At 40.9% G+C, this 22,527-nt stretch overlaps 1 protein-coding gene across 4 annotated transcripts in view; it reads left to right on the top strand.

Annotated features, from left to right (window-relative positions):
• Positions 1-18,743, top strand: part of LOC134349800 (oxidation resistance protein 1-like) — a 568,100-nt gene extending 549,357 nt beyond the window's left edge. For all 4 annotated transcript variants that reach the window (XM_063054685.1, XM_063054693.1, XM_063054702.1 and 1 more), the window contains 4 exons: positions 9,504-9,656; positions 10,393-10,488; positions 14,362-14,435; positions 17,027-18,743. In XM_063054685.1, coding sequence (XP_062910755.1) covers positions 9,504-9,656; positions 10,393-10,488; positions 14,362-14,435; positions 17,027-17,162 — 459 coding nt within the window. In that variant the 3' untranslated portion in view covers positions 17,163-18,743. The remainder of the gene's footprint in view (positions 1-9,503; positions 9,657-10,392; positions 10,489-14,361; positions 14,436-17,026) is intronic.
• The last annotated feature ends 3,784 nt before the right edge of the window (positions 18,744-22,527 follow it).

A 22,527-nucleotide genomic window follows, 5' to 3' on the forward strand; every position in this document is an offset into this window, starting at 1 on the left:
CAGCTGGAGATGGGACTAGGCGCAGTGGATGACCAGAACGTCTTCTGTGTCTTGTCCTGCTCTACATGTTCCACAATGCTTGCAGAGACCGCCTTCTTGACCGTTGGACCTTCCATTGGTTTCGTCCGCTCAATCCGCCGGAGTCTGTCTTCACATGCTGGGATAGACAACTCCCTATCTCACCGAGGGTTTGAGACCCATTGGCTACCCTCACCTGGTTTAGCCGGCTTGTCAAAGCCATTGCCCGGGGTGTGGCCCCTGTCGCATGCAAACAGCTACGGGGAGCCACAGGTGAGAGCTGAGTATGAGGATGATTCCTGGAATGCAGGGGCTAACATATGAGGAGCATTTGTCAGCTCTTGGACTGTATTCTTTAGGGTATAGAAGAATGAGAGGGGATCTCATAGAAACATTTTGAATGTTGAAAGGGTTGGACAGAGTAGATGTGGAAAGGCTGTTCCCCTTGGTGGGTGAGTCCAGGACAAGAGGCCACAGTCCTAGAATTAGAGGGTACCCATTTAAAACACAGATGAGGAGAAATTTTTTTAGCCAGAGGGTTGTGGATTTATGGAATTCGTTGTCACATGCATTTGTGGAGGTTGGATCATTGAGAGTGTTTGAGGAGGAGATTGATAGGTATCTAATTAGTCAGGGTATCAAGGGATATGGGGAAAAAGCTGGAAATTGAAACTAGATGGGAGAATAGTTTAGCTCGTGGTGGAGTGGCGGAGCAGACTGGATGGGCCAAATGACCTACTTCTGCTCCTTTGTCTTGTGAGTGCCAGGTAGGGACCAAAGGTGGACTAACCGCCTTGAAAAGGACGCGACATGTTCCCCAACCAGAGGTGCTGCCCCTCCCTGACACTTCATGTACCCCAAACACACAACTGTGATTGCCACTTATCCAGTTCCAGAACATACGAAATAACTCCCAACAGTGATTTGCCATGGGGGGCCTTTCTTCAGTAAACTACCACACCCAAACAAGGGTAACGCACAAGTGATAGTCACAAAGATACTACACTCACCAGAGAACCCACTGTTGTGGATTAACTACGTGACAGTCACACCTTCGTATTCGAATGGAACTCAAACTCACCCTTACAGGCTACTTAGGAAGAGTCCAAACAGTGACCTCTTTGTCACTAGGTTTCTTCTGTTTCAAATCTTCCTCTGCCCTCTGCAAATTTCTTCTAGTTGCAGTACTTGTGACAGTCGTTTATCAATACCCTGGATCGTTCAAAGAGCAAAATTACTTTTAACTGTACATTACAGAATATATAAAGCAATACATATGTGATTATCATGTAGCACATTACAGAAGTGTATACAAATACTAGTTTCTATTTCACTTTTAAACTTAACATTCAGTCAACCTACCATGATATTGTCTTTATCTTTCACATGCTTTGTTACAAAAAAGTCAGATTCCTGCAAAACCAGATCCTGTTATATTCAAAATCTCATTTGGTCACCCATTTTCCCTTTTTCCACCCTTCACCACAGAACACTTAACCATCACGTGATCAGTTTGCTTACTAGCTCAAATAGATGCTTGCACAGGTGCCAACTTACTACTCCTGTTTTCTAAACTAAACACATTCGTAGAACTGCCAAACAAGTCATTAATTCCAAACAACTCATTAATTTTATTTCCACGATCGTTAGTTCTATATACTTCCATAATAATACCTGCAGATGGTCCCTCTTGGTCAAAGCAACACTTCCAAGTTCTGTCTCTCCACACCACAAACTTGGTAAACAACCCCATGTTTATTTTGATATTCCAAAACAAACTGTAACAGACTAGCAGGCACCTTGTTACCAAACCACTGTCCCTTCAGCAAAGTCAACGGTCCTGAATCCAATCCAGACTTCAAATTTACCTTATTCAAAGGTTCAGAATCAACACCTTTTCCAATACCGTCATAATTTCAATATTTTCAAGCTTGCTATACTTCTCAAAGTAATCTCTTAAGGCTGATTTATACTTGTGTGTGCTAGCTTGTGCCGTAGCCTATGCAAGTGGGCTACGCCATTGTGAACATTTATACTTGTGCATTGATGTGTCTGCATTGCTCTGCAATTCACTGCCAAAATACTAGTTGGCAGTGGGGTTTCTATGCCACTGTGTTGAGTTTCTTCGTGTTGAAACTCAGCACGAAGAAACTCAAACTTCAAACAATGGCGACTGAAACTGAAGGAGGGTGAATTTTCTGTATGTGCAGTGTAGTGTCACTTAACAGAATCAGGAATTTTGAGCCAAAATTGATTTGTCGAAAAAAATCAGTACGTACACGCATGCACACACACCTGCCCATGCAAGGCTTCATGGTCATGGTAGTCTTTCTCGGGGTAAACCAAGTTTAAAGCGAGCGTCTTTTTCCGTAAAAGCAAAAATCCTCTTTCAGTTAACCAAAACAGGTACTAATGTAGGTCTTTCGTAAAAGCAAAATGTATCCTCCATAATTTCGGATGGATGTACCTGTTCCAACTTACTAAGTCAGAGAACTTCTGTTTTTTTTGATCCTGATCCTCCCGTATACTTTAAATCATCTCTAGATTACTTATAATACCTAATATAATGCAAATGCTATGTAAAATAGTTGTTATACTGCATTGTTTAGGGAGTAATGACAAGAAAAAAAATCTTTTACATACTCGAACAACAAGTGCTGGAAGAGCACTTCCAGGTTTTCTCGATTTGCGATTGGTTGAATTTGCGCATGCGGAACTGGCGGATAAGGAGGGCCGACTGTACTTCTGATACACTGGAATAGGTCACAAACCCAAATTCCCTTGAACGTTTTGATACCGCTTCCCTCATCACCACACAATCTGTTAGTTGTCCCCATTGCTCGAAGTGCTTCCTTATCGCCTCTGACTCTGACCCTGACCGCGACTGGAACCATGGCCTCTCGGACATGGGCACTAGCCCCCAGCGGGTCGTGGACTCACTGGTCTCCGACTCAAACCTCAGTTCTGGCGCCCTGCAGGCTACAGGCTCCGCCACCCCCAGCTCCAGATCCAGCCCGGACCGAGGTCCTGACCCTCTCCAGACTGGGACTGCTCTTACTGCCACTGGGTCCTCCTGCTCGTCTTATTCCTCCACTACCCTCTTTCCTCCCTGCGACTCCCAACCTTCCCCCGACACCTCATCACCCTTCCATTCCTCTGATCCCTCATCCTCCCCTAACCCTGCTCTCCCTGAATAACCCCACCCCCCCGCTCCTGAGACCTCCCACTCTTCACCCTCCCCTGACCCCAGCCCCAATCCTTGCCGTGTCTTCACCATCCTCTCTGACCTTCCCCTCTCTGAGGCAGAATGTTCTGTCCTTAGCAAGGACTTCACTTTTGTCCCCCTCGGTCCACATCTCAGTGAGTTCTGTGCCCGCCATGACACTGAACTATTCTTCAGTCGCCTAAGTCTCCAAGCCTACTTCTTTGGCAAGGATTCCCCTCCCCTTACTGATGACCCCTTCTCCTGTCTTCAGCCCTCCTCCTCCTCCTGGACACCTCGCCCGGGCCTTCTACCTGCACTCGATCTTTTCATCTCCAACTGTCGCTGAGATATCAACTGTCTCAACTTCACCACTCCTCTCTCCTGTTCCAACCTCACTCCCTCTGAATACACTGCCCTCCACTCTCTCCACACTAATCCTAACCTCACCATCAAACCCGCAGACAAAGGTGTTGCCGTAGTAGTCTGGCGGACGGACCTCTACCTCACTGAGGCTAAACGGCAGCTCTCTACACCTCCTCTTACTTACCCCTGGAACAGGACCCCACCAAAAAACATCAAAAACCATTGTCTCCTGTACCATCGCCACCCTTATCAACTCCGGAGGCCTTCCATCCTCAGCCACTAAACTCATAATTCCCACACCCCGTACTGCTCGGTTTTACCTCCTTCCCAAGATCCACAAGCCTGACTGTCCCAGTAGACCCATAGTTTCTGCCTGCTCCTGCCCCACCGAACTTGTATCTGCATACCAGACTCCATTTTGTCACCCACAGTTCAGTCCCTCCCCACCTACATCTGGGATACATCCCATGCCCTCCACCTCTTCAATAACTTTCAGTTCTCCAGTCCCGACTGCTTCATTTTCACTATGGATGTCCAATCCTTATACACCTCCATTCCCCATCAAGAAGGCCTCAAAGCCCTCCGCTACTTTCTAGACAATAGACCTCACCAGTTCCCCACCACCACTACCCTCCTCCGGTTGGCGGAACTGGTACTCACACTTAATAACTTCTGTTTTGGGTCTTCCCACTTTCTTCAGACCAAGGGTGTAGCTATGGGCACTCACATGGGCCCCAGCTATGCCTGCCTCTTCGTTTGTTATGTGGAACAGTCTGTACTCCAAACCTATACTGGTACTGCTCCCCAACTTTTCCTTCGCTACATTGACGACTACATTGGTGCTGCTTCCTGCACCCATGCTGAGCTCGTCAATTTCATCGACTTTACTTCAAACTTCCACCCAGCCCTCAAATTCACTTGGTCTATCTCGAGCACTTCTCTCCCCTTTCTCAATCTCTCGGTCTCCATCTCTGGAGACAGACTGTCCACTGACATCTTCTACAAGCCCACTGACTCTCATAACTACCTGGACTATACCTCTTCCCCACCCCACCACATGCAAAAATGCCATTCCCTATTCCCAGTTCCTCCGTCTCTGCTGCATCTGCTCCCAGGATGAGGCTTTCCGTTCCAGGACATCTCAAATGTCCTCTTTCTTTAAGGATTGTGGTTTCCCTTCTGCTATCATCAATGGTGCCCTCACCCGCATCTCCTCCATTTCCCGCACTTCGGCTCTCACCCCATCCTCCCACCACCACAACAGGGACAGAGTTCCTCTTGTCCTCACCTACCACCCACCAGCCTCCGGATCCAGCACATTATCCTCTGCAACTTCAGCCACCTTCAACAGGACCCCATCACCAAGCACACCTTTCCCTCTCTGCTTTCCGCAGGGATCGTTCCCTCTGCAACTCCCTGGTCCACACATCCCTTCCCACGGATCTCCCTCCCGGCACTTATCCCTGTAAGCGTAAGTGCTACGTCTGTCCCTACACCTCTTCTCTTGCCACCATTCCAGGTGAGGCAACACTTCACTTGTGAGTTTGTTGGGATCATCTATTGCATCCGGTGCTCTTGGTGTGGCCTCCTCTACATCAGTGAAACCTGACGCAGATTGGGGGACTGCTTTGTCGAGCACCTCCACTCCGTCCACTACAATAGACAGGATCTCCCGGTTGCCACCCAGTTCAACTCTGCTTCACATTCCCATTCGGATATGTCCATACATGGCCTCCTCTACTGCCATGATGAGGCTAAACTCAGGTTGGAGAAGCAACACCTCATATACCGTCTAGGTAGTCTCCAGCCCCTTGGTATGAACATTGAATTCTCCAACTTTCGATAATTCCCTCCCCCTCCTTTCCCCTGTCCCAATTTCATTCTGCCCCCTCCCCCAGCTGCCTACTACCTCCCTCATGGTTCTGCCTCCTTCTACTGCCCATTGTGTTTTCCCCTATTCCTTCTTCACCTTTCCTGCCTATCACCTCCCTGCTTCCCCTCCCCCACCCCTTTATCTTTGCCTTCTTTATCACAGACTTGACCTGACAGTAAACTTTTTGGAAGTCTTGCCTGAAGACTCCTTAGTCCCTCTGCACCTCTGATGTTTGAATATTCTCCCCATTAAAATAATAGCCTGCACTATTGTTCCTTTTACCAAAATGCATTGTTATACATTTCCCAACATTCTTCCAATTTATCTAAGTCCTTACACTAAGTAGTCTAAAGGCTATTTGGTGTCAGTCAAATGTTGTCTTTTCAGGAACAACTACCCATGACTCTTGGGTAATGTTGGCTGTTTTGTTCATTTGTGGAATACCAGGTTGTACCGAGCCTGGAGCCACCTTGTCAAATTAAAAGTATTGTTTTATTTTGTTATGTCATAGAAGGAGGCCATTCTGCCCATCAAATCTATGCTAGATCTCACAGCAATCGTATCATAACCTATTCTGTCACACTTTCCCCTCTTCCCACCCCTCTTCTGCTCCAATTTTTCCCATCGGCTACTAGCCCTGGGGAAAATCATGATGGCCAATTAACTTAATAACCAGCAAGTCTTTGGGATGCTGAGGAAAGTGGAGCATCCTTGAGGAACCCACAGAATCATAGGGGGAACACTCAAACTCCAATCGGATGGCACCAGTCAGAATCGAACCCCAGTAATTAGAGATGTGAGAGTTAGCATCAGAGAGAATGTTACTGGTGAGAAAGCGTTGCTTAATAGCTCTATCAGCAATATCTTTTCATTCAGAGTAGTATTTGGTGATGTATATGTACTTTGATAATGTACTTTAAACTTTTTAAAACGCTCACTGTGTTTTTCTCTTTCCCAGCTAATGAATTGGACCATTGAGCGTGATTCAAACTGCAGCATTAATGCTGCATCTCTCCAATACAACTGAAGCACAGTTAACAATTAGTTAAACTTGCCCATGCATGTTTAGATTTTTCAGACTTTTTTTTGCATGGGAGGTTGATGAGAATGCAAGTTTATATGGCAGAACAAGTGAAATCAGATACTTGAGAAAACAAGTCAAGCAAATGTTATCTCCTGAGAGAATCTGACTGAAGAATTGTGGAACTTACGGAATTGATAAATAAATTAAGTTCAAAGTAAATTGATTATCAAAGTACATGTATGTTACCACATACTATCTTGAGATTCATTTTCTTGCAAGCCTTTACAGGAAAATAGAAACACAATAACATTCTACATAAATATACGCCATTATGCAAAAGAAGACAAACTGTTCAAATAAAAAAATAATACTGAGAACATGAGTTGTAAAGAGTCCTTGAAAGTGAGTCTGTAAGATGTGGAATCAGTTCAGTGTTGAGGTGAGTGAAGTTATCCATGCCGTTTCTGGAGTCTGATGGTTGTAGGGTAACAACTGTTCCCAGACCTGGTGGGTGTGGGACCGAAGGCTCCTGTACCTCTTTCCAATGGTAGTAGCGAGAAGAGAGCATAGCCTGAATGGTCATCTACTTGCGTTGCAAGCACATAGAAATGGAGATGAAGTGAAAGTTTGGATTAAGAGATAGACAAAGATAAAAATATTTCAAGAGTTTTGAAAATTGTCCCTTATCAATTAATTTCTGAAAGAATGAGAATCTATACTTGTGATTGTTTGAAGAGCCATCCAGATTGATAAGCACATACATAAATGACCATGATTCAGGATATGGACTTGGAAATAATGGGTCAGATTTATTTATTTTCTTTGTATCTGCCTTGCTAGTAATGTAATTTCATACTGGTTAGTGGTGAGGCAGACAACAACATGCTTCCATCTTTCTAAAACTAATAACAGAGCAACAAAAATTAATCAGTAAGTTTGAACGTCTGTGCTTAAACTTACATCTTCCACTTTACTGAATTTGCTGGGCCATTTGTGCCATGAGCACAAAATCATGTCTTTAAAAACAAATTCCAGCTCACTAAAAGTTCACATTACAAAAATTTACAGTATGAAAATAGTATGAAAGTAGAAAATCCAATTATCCAATGTTTAAAACTGTATTCCTTTGAGACCTGATAGGAAAAAATGATTCATCCACAGATGACAAGAGAAGTTAAACATAGTGTTAAATCAAAGGAAGAGATTTATGAAATTACCAGAAATAGCAGTAGGCCTGAGGATTGGGAGCACTTTAGATCTCTTCAATTTCTTAGTTCACCTCTGCTAAGGAAAGGGTAATATGCAGTGTTGGAGTAGATTGGTGAGAAAGTTAAACCTGGATTATATGAACTTTAGTCGGTATGCAGTTGTGTGTATAAAAAAAGTTGCCCGAAACATCAAAGGCATAGAAAGAGGGAGGAACTAAGGAATAAGTAATTCGAGAGTTTATTGTTGAACTTGTTGGCTGATAAAGTTCAAGGAGCAGATGATCAATGTCCCAATATTTTCTGCTTTAGTTTTGTAAGTTTTGTCATGACCTGTTAGAAACAATAAAGATTGTGAGTAGGGCTGACAAAAATGTATTGAATACCTTCCTCTCCATGAAATGCTAATTATGCTGCTTTTATTTTGATTCAAGCTGTCCATTGGATTTTGTTGCGAAGAAACATCAATCTTTTAGAAAATTTATTTAGTAAAACCATAAGTTATGTTCCACTTTTCATCATTTGATTTGGAAGAATCCTTTATTTATCAAAAATTTAATTTGAAAGATACAGCAAATTTAAGTTAGTAAAACAAATATTATAATGCTCAGCCCCATGCCAATAATTTCCACTCTGTCATATGTTAATTTTATTGAGCATTGTGTATTCTATGTAATAAATCTGTTGACTCGTCTTTGGATGGAAGCAGTGGCCACACCAGCTCCAACCAATGGTGAAATTTTTTGTCCTGTTCATCTTTTCTGTGACCCTAAAACACTGCTGAACATTAAGAACACTAAAATCTGCAAGTTTACCTTGCTAGTGAGAGGAATATGAAGGTGCTGCGCAATTATGAACTAACACGGGGAGTGGGCTCTCATTCTATGCTGCGGTCTACTACAGCTACTCGAGAAAGTGGTGTGCTTGAATGCAGAAGTGTGGTAAGGGCAGTGGTATTAAAGCAAGACTTGAAACAGATCCCTGCCGGCTTGATTCTACTCGCTAACTTCTGAAAATAAACTGGATTGTCTGCCTGAACCAGCGGGGGGCCATTGCATACTCACCTTGACAGAGTAGTCATATCTTAAAGACTGCATTCCAGACTCAGGATCATTGGGGTCTCCCTCTCCCCCCCCCCCCATTTGTGATATTTACTAGAAGCATTGCAGATGAAGGGCCCAAAGCATTGTTGTCGATCCCTACCATCCATCCCACTATCTCTTTGACCCACTACTGTCAGGACTAGGACTGGCAGACTGGGTAACAGCAGCAGCTTCTTCCCTCTGGCTGTAAGACTAAGGAATACCCTGCCACCACTGAGGTCTCATCACTGGGACAGTGAGCTGTTTATTTGTGTTATCTTTTACTACACACATTTGGATTTGTATTTTATTAACTTAGAGTATAAATATTGTGGTTTATGTGCTGTGTTTGATGTGTTGTCTGAGTACATTGTGGTCCGGGGGAACATTGTTTCATTTGGTTGTATATGTGCCCAGTCAGATGACATTAAACTTGAACTTGATATATAATTTTATTGAACATAGTGTATTCATGAAGTAAACATGTTGACAGAGCTTTGGAGTTAGTCTTTTTGGTAAAAGTATAAGCAATTATTTTGCAGAAATTAGTTTCTGTTTATATTACAGAATTCTACTATTTTTTTGGCTTGGCAAGTGCTTTTTTTGCATTATTCAATGATGGCAATTAAAATGGACTCCCGTGCTAACTAAGAATATATACTAATGGTAAAACTGTATTTTAATTCTGTGTCAGTCAATTCATTATTGATGACTTCTTTTGTCTGAATTTCAGCTTGCTAAAAATCTGCCTCCTCGAACTGTTGGCTACCCGTGGACTCTAATTTACAGCACTTCAAAGCATGGCATGAGTCTGAAGACACTGTACCGTAGTATGACAGGTGTCGATACACCAATGCTGCTAGTTATTAAAGACAGCGATGGCCAGGTACAGCAAAGACATTTAAAAGACAGAGGTAACACACATCAAAGTTGCTGGTGAACGTAGCAGGCCAGGCAGCATCTCTCGGAAGAGGTACAATCGACGTTTCAGGCCGAGACCCTTCGTCAGGACAGTCCTGACGAAGGGTCTTGGCCTGAAACGTCGATTGTACCTCTTCCGAGAGATGCTGCCTGGCCTGCTACGTTCACCAGCAACTTTGATGTGTGTTGCTTGAATTTCCAGCACCTGCAGAATTCCTGTTGTTTGCGTTTTAAAAGACAGACGTGTTACTTTTATGTCATACATGAAAAAATATACTGTTAACTTTTCACAAAGGTAGTATTTCAAAACAGTAAAATATACACATTCCTATAGTATTTCACTCTGCCTTGCTGATTTTCAGAATTTTGACATTTTTTTAGTTTCAGTTGGGTGGTGCTATGAGTGTTGTCACTTGATAGGTTGTATGATATTTCAAGCCATGACGGCTGGCTTTGTTCCCCATTGCTGTACAGACCCTTCCATCTACTCCACCTCAACAACTTGCATTCAGTTGTGGAACATAAAACTGCTGGAGGAACTCAGTCTGTTGTGTTTCCACTCAGTTTTGGGCTTGTGAATTACTGTACTGGGAGTCTCAGAAGTTAATAGCATCAGCAGCCTATGAGTATAACTTGTTTACAATTTTGGTAGTTTAAGAAATGTTCAGATTAATTTCTATTATCCTGTTCTATGCCCACAGCTATTTGGTGCACTAGCATCAGAGCCATTTAAAGTTAGCGATTGTTTTTATGGCACAGGGGAGACGTTCCTTTTCACATTTTATCCAGAATTTAAGGTAAGAAAACAAATTGATCAGATCCACTTCCCAGTTTTAAATGTTGTTACTTAATAAACAATATAAACAGTGCAGCCAAATTTTTGAAGTACTGGAATATTTGTATTTAACAAACAGTTGAAATTAAGTGATTTGAACAAAAAGAGTTGACTGTAGTAAGTGATTAGAACAATTGTAATGGTATTGACATTTTGATTAAGAAAAATAAATTCAATTGAATCTTTTACAAATAATTTTAATGTCAATCACATGTAGCACTCAATATTGATCAAGGGTATAAAATTTGATTGCATTGAAATTTCAGACAAGTGATTTGAAAGAACGAGCTTTGTTTTCCAACCATTTTCTTATTGAAACCTTTTTACAACTCTAACAATAATGCAGTTGTTATACGTACATGTCATAAATATGTATTGATATATATCAATGGTCTTTAAATTTCAAATGAACGGATTCTGTTTTGATATTTGTGGCTGATCCAGTTGAGTTTCTGGTCAATGTGACTCTTAGGATCGCTGGGGAATTAACATACATGAGCATAGACCAGAAATTGTGCCTTAATGCAACATCACATGTGAACAAGTACTACCTAGATGTTGAGGCCATTTAAGAGTTAACCACATGGAGTGGCTCATTGAGTAGACACGTGCTGTTTAAGTGGCAGTATATTAGCTACCCTGCCAATTTAGGGGTGAGGGGGTGGGTTATATATTTTATGCCAACAAACATTTGCCCAGTTAATGGCTATTTTGCTGCATATAGTTTCTGAATGTATACTGGCAGCATATATGCAGAAAGGAAAGCCCTTTGCATCCTCTACTGTTGGCACCAGTGATCTGGCTGTATGTCCAAAAGAGGGCAGCACAGTTGCATAGTGGTTAGCAGAATGCTTTCCAGTAAAGATGACCATGGTTCAATTCCAGCTGCTGCCTGTAAGGAGTACATTCTCCCCCGACCATGTGGGTTTCCCCTCTCAATCCAAAGACGTACCTGTTGGTAGGTTTCTTGGTCATTTTCAATTGTCCAGTGACTAGGCTATGATTAATTTGGGGGATTGCTGGGCAGTGTGGCTCAAAGGGCTGGAAGGGCCTGTTCCACACTGTATCTCAATAAATAAATAAAATTATTTTTGTGAAGATAGGAATAGCAGTCAATGGATCAAGTGCTGGTAACTGGGATTAATATGTTTGGGTACTTGATGGTTGGTATGGACAGGGTTTCTGTGCTGTTAAACTCAATGATTTTGCTATAACCCATTTGCTTCATGTTCAAAGTTGTTCCCATTCAGCAAATAGTGCTAGACAAATCACACCATGGAACCTACCTCAATTCCACTGATCTTTGAATTCACTGAACAGTGGAGGATGGAAATTGTGACTTGAGATCGATCCTTTTTATGCTGTGCTTTGGTTAGATTTTAAATGGATATCTGATGAAACGTGTCTAGTAATTTTTTTGAAAAAGTGACGTTCCTAGGGGAAAATATCTTCACTATTAAGCCCACAAGAGGAGAGGCTGTACTTGATCAGGTATTGGGAAATGAACCTGGTCAGGTGTCGGATCTCTCAGTGGGAGAGCATTTTGGAGATAATGATCACAATTTTATCTCCTTTACCATGCATTGGAGAGGGATAGGAACAGACAAGTTAGGAAAGTGTTTAATTGGAGTAAGGGGCTATATGAGGCAGTAATTTGGAAACATAAACTGGGAATTGATGTTCTCAGGGAAATGTACGGAAGAAATGTGGCAGATGTTCAGGGGATATTTGCATGGAGTTCTGCATAGGTATGTTCCAATGAGACAGGTAAAGGATGGTAGGGTACAGGAACCATGGTATACAAAGGCTGTTGGAAATCTAGTCATGAAGAAAAGAAAAGCTTACAAAAGGTTCAAAAAAACTAGGTAATGATAGAGATGTAGAAGATTATAAGGCTAGCAGGAAGGAGCTTAAGAATGAAATTAGGAGAGCCAGAAGGGGCCATGAGAAGGCCTTGGCACCTCAAGGCACTCTACAAGTATGTGGAGAGCAAGAGGATAAGACGTGAGAGAATAGGACCAATCACGTGTGACAGTGGAAAAGTGTGTATAGAACTGGAGGAGATAGCAGAGGTACTTAATGAGTACTTTGCTCAGTATTCACTACAGAAAAGCGATTGTAGGGATGACCTACAGCGGACGGAAACGCTTGAGCATGTACATATTAAGAAAGAGGATATACTGGAGCTTTTGGAAAGCATCAAGTTAGATAAGTCACTGGGACTGGATGAGGTGTACCCCAGGCTACTGTGGGAAGCGAGGGAGGAGATTGCTGAGCCTCTGGCGATGATCTTTGCATCATCAATGAGGACGGAGGATTGGAGGGTTGCGGATGTTGTTCAAGAAAGGGAGTAGAGATAGCTCAAGAAATTATAGACCAGTGAGTCTTATACTTAAGTAGTTGGTAAGTTGATGGAGAAGATCCTGAGAGGCAGGATTTATGACCATTTGGAGAGGCATAGTATGATTAGGAATAGTCGGCATGGCTTTGTCAAAGGTAGGTCATGCCTTACAAGCCTGATTGAATTTTTTGAGGATGTGACTAAACACATTGATGAAGGTAGAGCAGTAGATGTAGTGTATATGGATTTCAGCAAGGCATTTGACAGGGTACTCTATGCAAGGCTTATTGAGAAAGTAAAGAGGCATGGGATCCAAGGGGACATTGCTTTGTGGATCCAGAACTGGCTTGCCCACAGAAGGCAAAGAGTGGTTGTAGACGGGTCATATACTGCATGGAGATCGGTGACCAGTCGTGTGCCTCAGGGATCTGTTCTGGGACCCCTACTCTTCATTATTTTTATACATAACCTGGATGAGGAAGTGGAGGAATGGGTTAGTAAATTTGCTGATGACACAAAAGTTGGGGGTGTTGTGGATAGTATGGAGGGCTGTCAGAGGTTACAACAGGACATTGATAGGATGCAAAAGTGGGCTGAGAAGTGGCAGATGGAGTTCAACCCAGATAAGTGTGAGGTTGTTCATTTTGGTAGGTCAAGTATGATGTCAGAATATAGTATTAATAATAAGACTCTCGGCAGTGTGGAGGATCAGAGGATCTTGGGGTCCGAGTCCATAGGACTCTCAAAGCTGTTATGCAGGTTGACTCTGTGGTTAAGAAAGCATATGGTGTATTGGCCTTCATCAATCGTGGGATTGAGTTTAAGAGCCAAAATGTAATGTTACAGCTATATAGGACCCTGGTCAGACCCCACTTGGAGTACTCTGCTCAGTTCTGGTTGCCTCACTGCAGGAAGGATGTGGAAACCATAGAAAGGATGCAGAGGAGATTTACAAGGATGTTGCCTGGATTGGGCAGCATGTCTTATGAGAGTAGGTTGAGTACACTCGTCTTTTTTTCCTTGGAGTGACGGAGGATGAGAGGTGGACCTGATAAAGGTGTACAAGATGATGAGAGGCATTGATCGTGTGGATAGTCAGAGGCTTTTTCCCAGGGCTGAAATGGCTAGCGCACAAGGGCACAGTTTTAAGATGCTTGGAAGTAGGTACAGAGGAGATGTCAGGGGTTGTTTTTTACGCAGAGAGTGGTGAGTGCATGGAATAGCCTGTCGGTGACGATAGTGAAGGCAGATACGATAGGGTCTTTTAATAGACTCCTGGACAGGTACATGGAGTTCAAAAAAACAGAGAGCTGTGGGTAACCCTCGGTAATTTCTAAGATAAGGACATGTTTGGCATAGCTTTGTGGGCCAAAGTGCCTGTATTGTGCTGTAGGTTTTCTATGTGTCTGTGTTATTGTTCATTAATCTTTAGATCCATGTATTAATGCTGAGCAGCTTTTGAACAATAAGTAACAAAAGCTGAATATTTTTCAGATCTTCAAATGGACAGGCGATAATATGTTCTTCATCAAAGGAGATATGGATTCCTTGGCTTTCGGTGGCGGAGGGTAAATCTCCTTTAATAGTTTTAGCACCTTGGGTGACTGTACAGATAGGAGGCTGTTCCCTATTAGTAAGAAATCTTGCTAATAATCTTCACAAAGGATTTTATGGGATGACAGATTTTACAAAAAGTATTTTATCTTATAACAATGCCATTAGAAAAGTAACTATAAGCTGTTCCATATGCACAGTTAAATTGGTTCATCAAAATTTTAAAGCATATGGCAATGAATTTGTTTTGGAATATGGGTATTATTATACAGGCCACAAGAAGATCAATGCGAGAGGGTGGGCTGTTCTGGATTGATGAAATTTTCCTCAAGCACAGGGAAATCCTGTTTGTGTGGGGCATCTCTCAATGTAGAAGGCTGACCCTCATCACTATCTCAAGTCTATGTCATGAATACATTCACACTTTTTAGTTGTCATTCTTAAAACACTAACTTCTAGCAAATTGGTTCCGCAAGTTACATGTTTAGGAGCAGCCTCTCAGGTTTCTTAAATATTCCTTTCAGATGAAAAATTTTGTCAATGAAAAATTGCTGCTTACAACATTACACTTATGATACCTGTTGTCTATCAACATTTGCTAATAAATTTCAGTTTTCTAACTTAAAAAGTTACTTTGTCACTTTTGATCTACTCACATGCATGTAAAAAGCTCAACAAAATCATGCATCCTTATTACCAGTGCCTTATAAAGCCTCAACATTACATCCTTGCTTTTATATTCTAGTCCTCGAAATGAATGCTAACATTGCATTTGCCTTCCTCACCACCAACTCAAGCTGCAAATTAACCTTTTGGGGAATCCTGCACAAGGATTCCCAAGTCTCTTTGCACCTTGGATTTTTGAATTTTCTCCCTGTTTAGAAAATAGTCTATGCTTATATTCTTTCTACTAAAGTGCATGACAATACACTTCCTGATACCTGCTCCATCTGCCACTTCTTTACCCATTTTCCTTGTACATTTAAGTCCTGCAGCTTCTCTACTTCAGCACAGCCTATCCCTCCACCTATCTTTGTATCATCTGCGAACTTGACCACAAAGCTGCAATGTTTGAATATGACCATTGGGTCACAATTCCTCACCCAATTACAGCTAAAGATGCACAAGGATTAAGCTTTGCTACTCAGTTTCCCACAAAAAAATAGTTGTGGAAGTGGTTTATTTACAAATTCAATTTTAGATAAAAGCTATATTAATATTTAATTATTTAAATTTCTTTATTTGAACTTGTATAAAAGGGCACAAAACATTTTTATTGTTCTATTAATTTCTCATTCCTTCATGTTGTGTTCAGTGATGGACACATTTTGCTATGCCATTTATGTAGTACAGCATTAAATCAGACGTTTACAGTGTTGGATTACTGCCAGGGGTTATGCACCCTGTATACACCTTTATCTTCCCTTAACGGCCTATCTTTCTACTTCATTTTCCTTCCTGTTCATTGCTAGCTTATCCTTTAAATCTTAGCTTTAATTTTTCCAGCTGTTGGCCAGTTCCACATTTCCTACAGATGTTCTCCTGAATTCCTTATGTATTTTTAAATGTTTGACCCTGTCTCCAATTGTACCATCCTCTTATTCACTCCCCCATGCCCCACCAACCCAGTGGAAACTTCTAGCATCTTCCCCCCTCTCTAACTATTCAGATTAATTCTTTATAGTAGAATATCTGGTTCATGGAACAATCTAATTTCCCCACGATTAGGTCTGTGATCTATTCCTCCCCAGTGGTTCCCCCACCATGTTGCCATCAACTCCCCCTCTGTTTTCTACCACTCCCACATACCAGGGGCAATTTACAGTGACCTATAAGTATGAAGGATCAACTTGTTTATCATATACATTTACATGTATTAGAAATTTACTATTGTGTATTGGCCTGACGTACAATAAAGACAGCATTCAATTATAAAGAATTATATAAGAAATAAACTTAGAGGTTAAACTACAGATATGGAATAAAATATGCACAAAAAACATAAATGATAGCATTATAAAAGCAAAAGTGGTTTAAAGCATTTGCAGTGCAGCGACTGGGGGGGGGGGCAGGGGGTGTGGTTAACTGCCTGTGGGAAGAAACATTTGTAAAGGCATGAAATTTTTGCTTTTGCCCTATAGCACTTTCCAGAAGAGAGCCTTTGAAAAAAGTAGTTTGCAGGGTGGGTAGTGTCCGCACTGATTTTCCTGCCCCTCTCTCTGTCCTGGACACATACGAGGCCTGCCGTGATGGTAGACTGCAGCCAGTGACATTTTCTGTTGATCTGACAGTCCAGCACCCACCAAACTGCATATTTTTTTTAAGAATTGGAAGGAAATCAAAGAACCAGAGGAGTAACCCATGTGCTTACAGGGAGTGGGTAAACCCCACGCATATTGGAGATCAGGATTGAACCTGGGTTGTTGCTGCTACAAGGCTACAGCTCAATCAGCTGTGCCATTATGTAGCTGCCTCCTTTCCTAATTAACCATAATCTATGTTCTCAGATAATCTGGGATTTTTCCGGAGTAAAAACTTGATTGAACTAACATCAGTATGTTTCTGTTCAACTTCCCCTACAATGAATTCAATATGTTCTTTGCAGAGGAGAAATTGGACTGTGGTTGGATGGAGATCTGTACCATGGGCGTAGCCATGCTTGTAAAACATTTGACAATCGCATCCTTTCAAAGAAAGAAGATTTCTATGTACAGGACATTGAAATATGGGCTTTTGAGTGAAAAATACTTTGCATAAGCACTAAAGAGATTAAAGTCTCTCACGAATGTCGGACCCCAAAACCCACGTGTATCAGTACAGCAAAGCTGAGTCTCGGCATATCAAGACTGACACTTGCTCCCTCGTTCCTGTCTTCAGTAGAGCAACCCAGCCACTTTTGTTAAAAGGTTAATAGAGTGAAATTGCTTTAAGTGTTGAAGCTTATTGAACATAACTGAAGTGTTGATGTCACAGTTGTCTGATATATAACATACTTAAATTCTAAGCACCAGCCTTTGGGTTTTCTTGAGTTAATTTGATTTCAGTTTGATGGCACATCAGACTGAATCCTGACTTGCTGCAATCAGATACATGATCAGGTCAAAACCAAGCAAATAAATATTAATAGCTCATGGATGTAAATCAAATGGAACTTGGTTTTGACAGGGTAAAACTGTTCCTCATGTTGTTACTTCAAGTTTAGGATAGACACTGTAAACATTTTGGGTTTGGTGACAAAAGAAGCTCGGATTGCTCCACATGTTCAACTATTTTTAAACAATATTGCAGTCGTGTTGCAAAACTAATGGAAAAAAAAGAAATGTGTCAAGAAATTTAAAATCCTCATGTCAGCAAAATGTTACAGGTTTGTCTAATTCTGCGAAGATGGAGTATATTTAATATTTATTGGGCAAGCATATATCTATCCTACTATTGAGCTTCATAGCACACTAAACTCCCAAGCACATACAGAGTACTCATAGTTGTGCTGTCTGTCAAGGTGTGTACATTGTGACTGCAACTAATACCACAGGATAGTGTAGGCACTGTTGAGAGTAGGATCATTTTTTTAGATTTGTGAAATTTGCAGATTAGTCGTGACCTCAAACAACCTTGGCCAGCAATGTTTCACAGTAATTTCTGGCCCTGTCAAAGCAAATGAATAGAGCCAGCAGTAGATTAACAGTCTCAGAAAGCAAAGGTTTCTCTGTATTTAGTCAAGTTTGAAACCTGTTTTTTGAAAAATAAAAATATTTATGTTTTGGGCGTGATGGTGACTTCTAGTGCTGAAAATCCAGCTGTTCCAAATGCATTGTATATTAACCTGTAAATTAAAGTAAAATATACACTGTACTGCAGTTTAGAAAACTGGAAATGGTGAATTGATTATAATGTTTTGAATTACAATAGAAATTAACTCAGGCCATTTAATTTCATTGGCTTTAGTTGCAGCCAATTCTTTAGTACATTTCCAAATATAAGTTTTTGGATTGTTGGAAGAGAGTTTGCTGCTACAGTTCAAAAAGGCATATTTTCTGAACTATGTTTATGCTGAATGTGAAAAATACATTAATTTGCTCTGTTTTTGCCTAATGTACTGTAACTTTGATAGGATGTGGCCTGACTGTTTACAGATTTTTTTTCAAATTGAATTACAAAATAAATATAGCAGCTTTTCTTCCCCTTCAGTCTTCCACAGCAGTATTATTGTCTTTGTGGAGTTGCCGCTACCTATATAAAAAATATATATTTAAAAGTCCTAGAATTATCACGGTACTGCAATGTAATGGTGATGTATAGTAGAATAAATTATTGGAACCATTTATCCTTGTCTGAATTCATTTGGTTTCATCAAATTATACAATACAGGTGGTCAGTCCACCATAATGTGTGCCAGAGTTTGCAAGTATTAATGGGTTTCTCACACAGTTTTTCAATGTTTCCCACCAAGTACAAGTGCATTTCCTTTTGAAAGTGATTATTAAATCCTTTTTAGATGGTACATTCAAAATTATAACATCACTGTAAAAAAAAAGAAATAAAAGAATCTTTCTTGTTCTTTTGACCTTTATTTTAAATCTGTGTCCTTTAATTATTGATGTTCCTGATATTAAAACAGTTGCTCATTTTGAATATGTACTATTTCTCCCCTTAATCTCGCCGCTGTAAGACCATTCCCCAAATTCTCTACTCTTTACCTGACAGTAGCTCAGTTTTTATCATAGATCATGAAAATTAAAAAAGAGATTGCAGATGCTGGAAGACTAGCAGGTCCGACTTTGATGAAGTGACTTCTACCTGAAATTGAAGTTAGCTGCAGAGAATTGTAAAATTATTCTGCTTCATCATGGATACTAGCCTCCGTATTATCCAAGACATCTTCAAGGAGTGGTACCTCAGAAAGGCAGCGTCCATCATTAAGGACCCCCACCACCCTCTTCTCATTATTACCATCAGGAAGGAGGTACAGGAGCCTGAAGGAGCACAGTCAACGTTTCAGGAACAGCTTCGTCTGATGTGCCATCTGATTTCAGAATGGGCATTTAACCCATGAACACTACGTATATGTTTACTGTAATTCAGTTTTTTCTCTCTATTAGCATTGTACTGCTACCACAGAGTTCAATTTCACAATGATGATATTAAACCTGATAATGATTCTGATTTTGTGTAGAAGTCTACTGCAGATTCAAAATATGCCAGACCATAGAAGGTCGGACTAGAGTGTTTTAACTTGTTGTACTATTGTAAAATCAATGATGAGCTGTTCAGAACCACTGGCGAATATATTGTACTCTCTTTCCCAGAAAACTCATTGCTTTGCTGCTACATTGCATTGTGCTCTGTTGTTTGAATGTCTGAATGCCCCTCAGCCGTTGCTATTGCATCTGCCTCCACCAGTTCCCCGGCAGCATATTCGAGGCTTCTAGCATTCTCTGGGTAAAAATTTACCTTGCAAGTCTCCTTTAAACATTCCTTTCTCAGCTTAAATCTATTTTCTTAACTTTCACTGTATACCTAAATCCATAAAACCTAGTTGAGTCAGGTAAACCTTTCTGAGGAGAGAACCCTAATTTTTATGTTATTTTTAATCCCTGACAATAGCAGTTGAGCCATACAAAATATGAATCTAGTCCCACAATTCCTAATTTATACCCAAAGTAAGTTCAATGACTTAATTTCACATAGTGAACTGTACTGACTTGACGTCATGCCACAGTCATTTGACAATAGTTTAAAAGATGATTAGATGAGTTCAAATGTTTAGGAAATCTTGTTAAATAAGATAACTCAACTGTTTCTCTGACAATCATGTAGTTCAGAAACAGGTCATTTGGCCAAATGGATGATGCAACCTTCAAATCTATTTACACTAATCCTGTATTAATGTCATTTTCTTTTACAGTACAGCACAGGAACAAACACTTCATGATGTTGTACAGAACTAATTAAGCTAATTGCACCAATATTGATGAAATTGCTTCTTTCTCCAATTTTAAATATTGCTACAAATTCAATCTCTGCTTTTCATTCATTTCTGACAGCTTTTCCAACATTCTTAGTGTTGCATTTTCCATTCCATCTCAGCTGAAGACCTCCCACTTTCACCACAGACGTGAATTCATCTAAAATAGTGTGCCTATATTCGCCCTCGTGCCAAGTACCCACCATGCTATGGACCCTGTGCTCACTCATTTAGAATGCAATTATTTTTAAAATTCTTACTCTTTTTAATAATTGCCTCCGTACATTCAAAGTCTCAAACTACCTTCAGCTTTGTCATAAAAATTGCCTGTCCAAAGAAATTCTCCCAGTGTTAAATTTTGCTTTGTTCAAATCATGCAAAATCATGTATGAAACACTGCAAGTTACTAGTTTAACATAAAAAAGTATTTTGTAAAAAAAATACTTTGTGTTATTTAATTTACGGGAGAGTAGTTTTCCATCAAAACTCTTGGCTGTTATTACTGTAAGTGTCATGTATGGATCTATTTGTTTTAGTGCATGACTCCCCTAGCACTATTGACTGATAACTTACCCATGTACATTGATCTGTTGTTTTCTCACTACAAGGAGAATATACCAGTTAACCTCAACTCCATGTGCATGTCTTTATTTAATTGATATGTAGTTGTACAGACACAACAAATTGGCAACGAGTACAAACCTGAATGTCAGTGAATATCACCAACAGCACCAATAGTTACAGGATGACAGAATTTGGAGGAAGGGAGAGAGACAGCGAGAGGAAAGAGTGAATCAGTACCGAGAAGGCCATCACAGATGCTAGCGAAAGGATGCCTGAGTAATAGTGCATGGTACACAGTGAGAGATGCACAGCTAGCAAAGTTAAGGTGATGATGGCCTTAGTTGGGGAAGTTGACAATTTTGATAATGCTATTGAGGACTGGGAATTGTATATCGAGAAGATTGAATTGTATTGCAGTGCTAACAACATGGATGATGAAAAGAAAGTCTCCATGCTTCTTAGCTTAATGGGTACTAAAACGTACAAGCTTTTAAGCCAGCAAGCAAGATGTTCAATGAAATTGTTACAACTTTACAAAATCACTTGAGCCCTAAACTGCTAATAATTAGCTGAAAGGTGTAGATTTCACAAAAGGAACCAGTCAATTGATGAAAGCATTTCTGAGTACATTGTACAACTCCGCAGACTTTCCCAGCCTTGAAACTACTAAATTCCATGAAAAGATAAAGCTTCTTAATGAAAAGCTTGATGTTACCGCAAGGAATTGTTTTGATGAAGCCACTTGAAATTAAGTTTTAATGAATGTAAATCAAAGACAGAACCTTCTTTTACATGGCTTATAGAAAAAATGTTTTAAACATAGAAAATAGGTGCAGGAGTAGGCCATTCGACCCTTTGAGCCTGCACCGCCATTCAGTATGATCATGGATGATCATCCAACTCAGAACCCTGTACCAACCTTCCCTCCATACCCCCTGATCCCTTTAGCCACAAGGGCTATATCTAACTCCCTCTTAAATATAGCCAATGAACTGGCCTCAACTGTTTCCTGTGGACGAGAATTCCACAGATTCACCACCCTCTGTGTGAAGAAGTTTTTCCTAATCTCGGCCCTAAAAGGCTTCCCCTTTATCCTCAAACTGTGACCCCTCGTTCTGGACTTCCCCAACATCGGGAACAATCTTCCTGCATCTAGCCAATCCAATCCCTTTAGGATTTTATACGTTTCAATCAGATCCCCCCTCAATCTTCTAAATTCCAACGAGTATAAGCCTAGTTCATCCAGTCTTTCATCACATGAAAGTCCTGCCGTCACAGGAATCAATCTGGTGAACCTTCTTTGTACTCCCTCTATGGCAAGGATGTCTTTCCTCAGATCAGGGGACCAAAATTGCACACAATACTCCAGGTGTGGTCTCACCAAGGCCTTGTACAACTGCAGTAGTACCTCCCTGCCTCTGTACTCGAATCCTCTTGCTATAAATGCCAGCATACCATTCGCCTTTTTCACCGCCTGCTGTACCTGCATGCCCACTTTTAATGACTGGTGTATAATGACACCCAGGTCTCGTTGCACCTCCCTTTTCCTAATCGGCCACCATTCAGATAATAATCTG

The sequence above is a fragment of the Mobula hypostoma genome, chromosome 1 (genome assembly GCF_963921235.1).
Source record: "Mobula hypostoma chromosome 1, sMobHyp1.1, whole genome shotgun sequence".
In the NCBI taxonomy this organism is placed as follows: Eukaryota; Metazoa; Chordata; class Chondrichthyes; order Myliobatiformes; family Myliobatidae; genus Mobula; species Mobula hypostoma.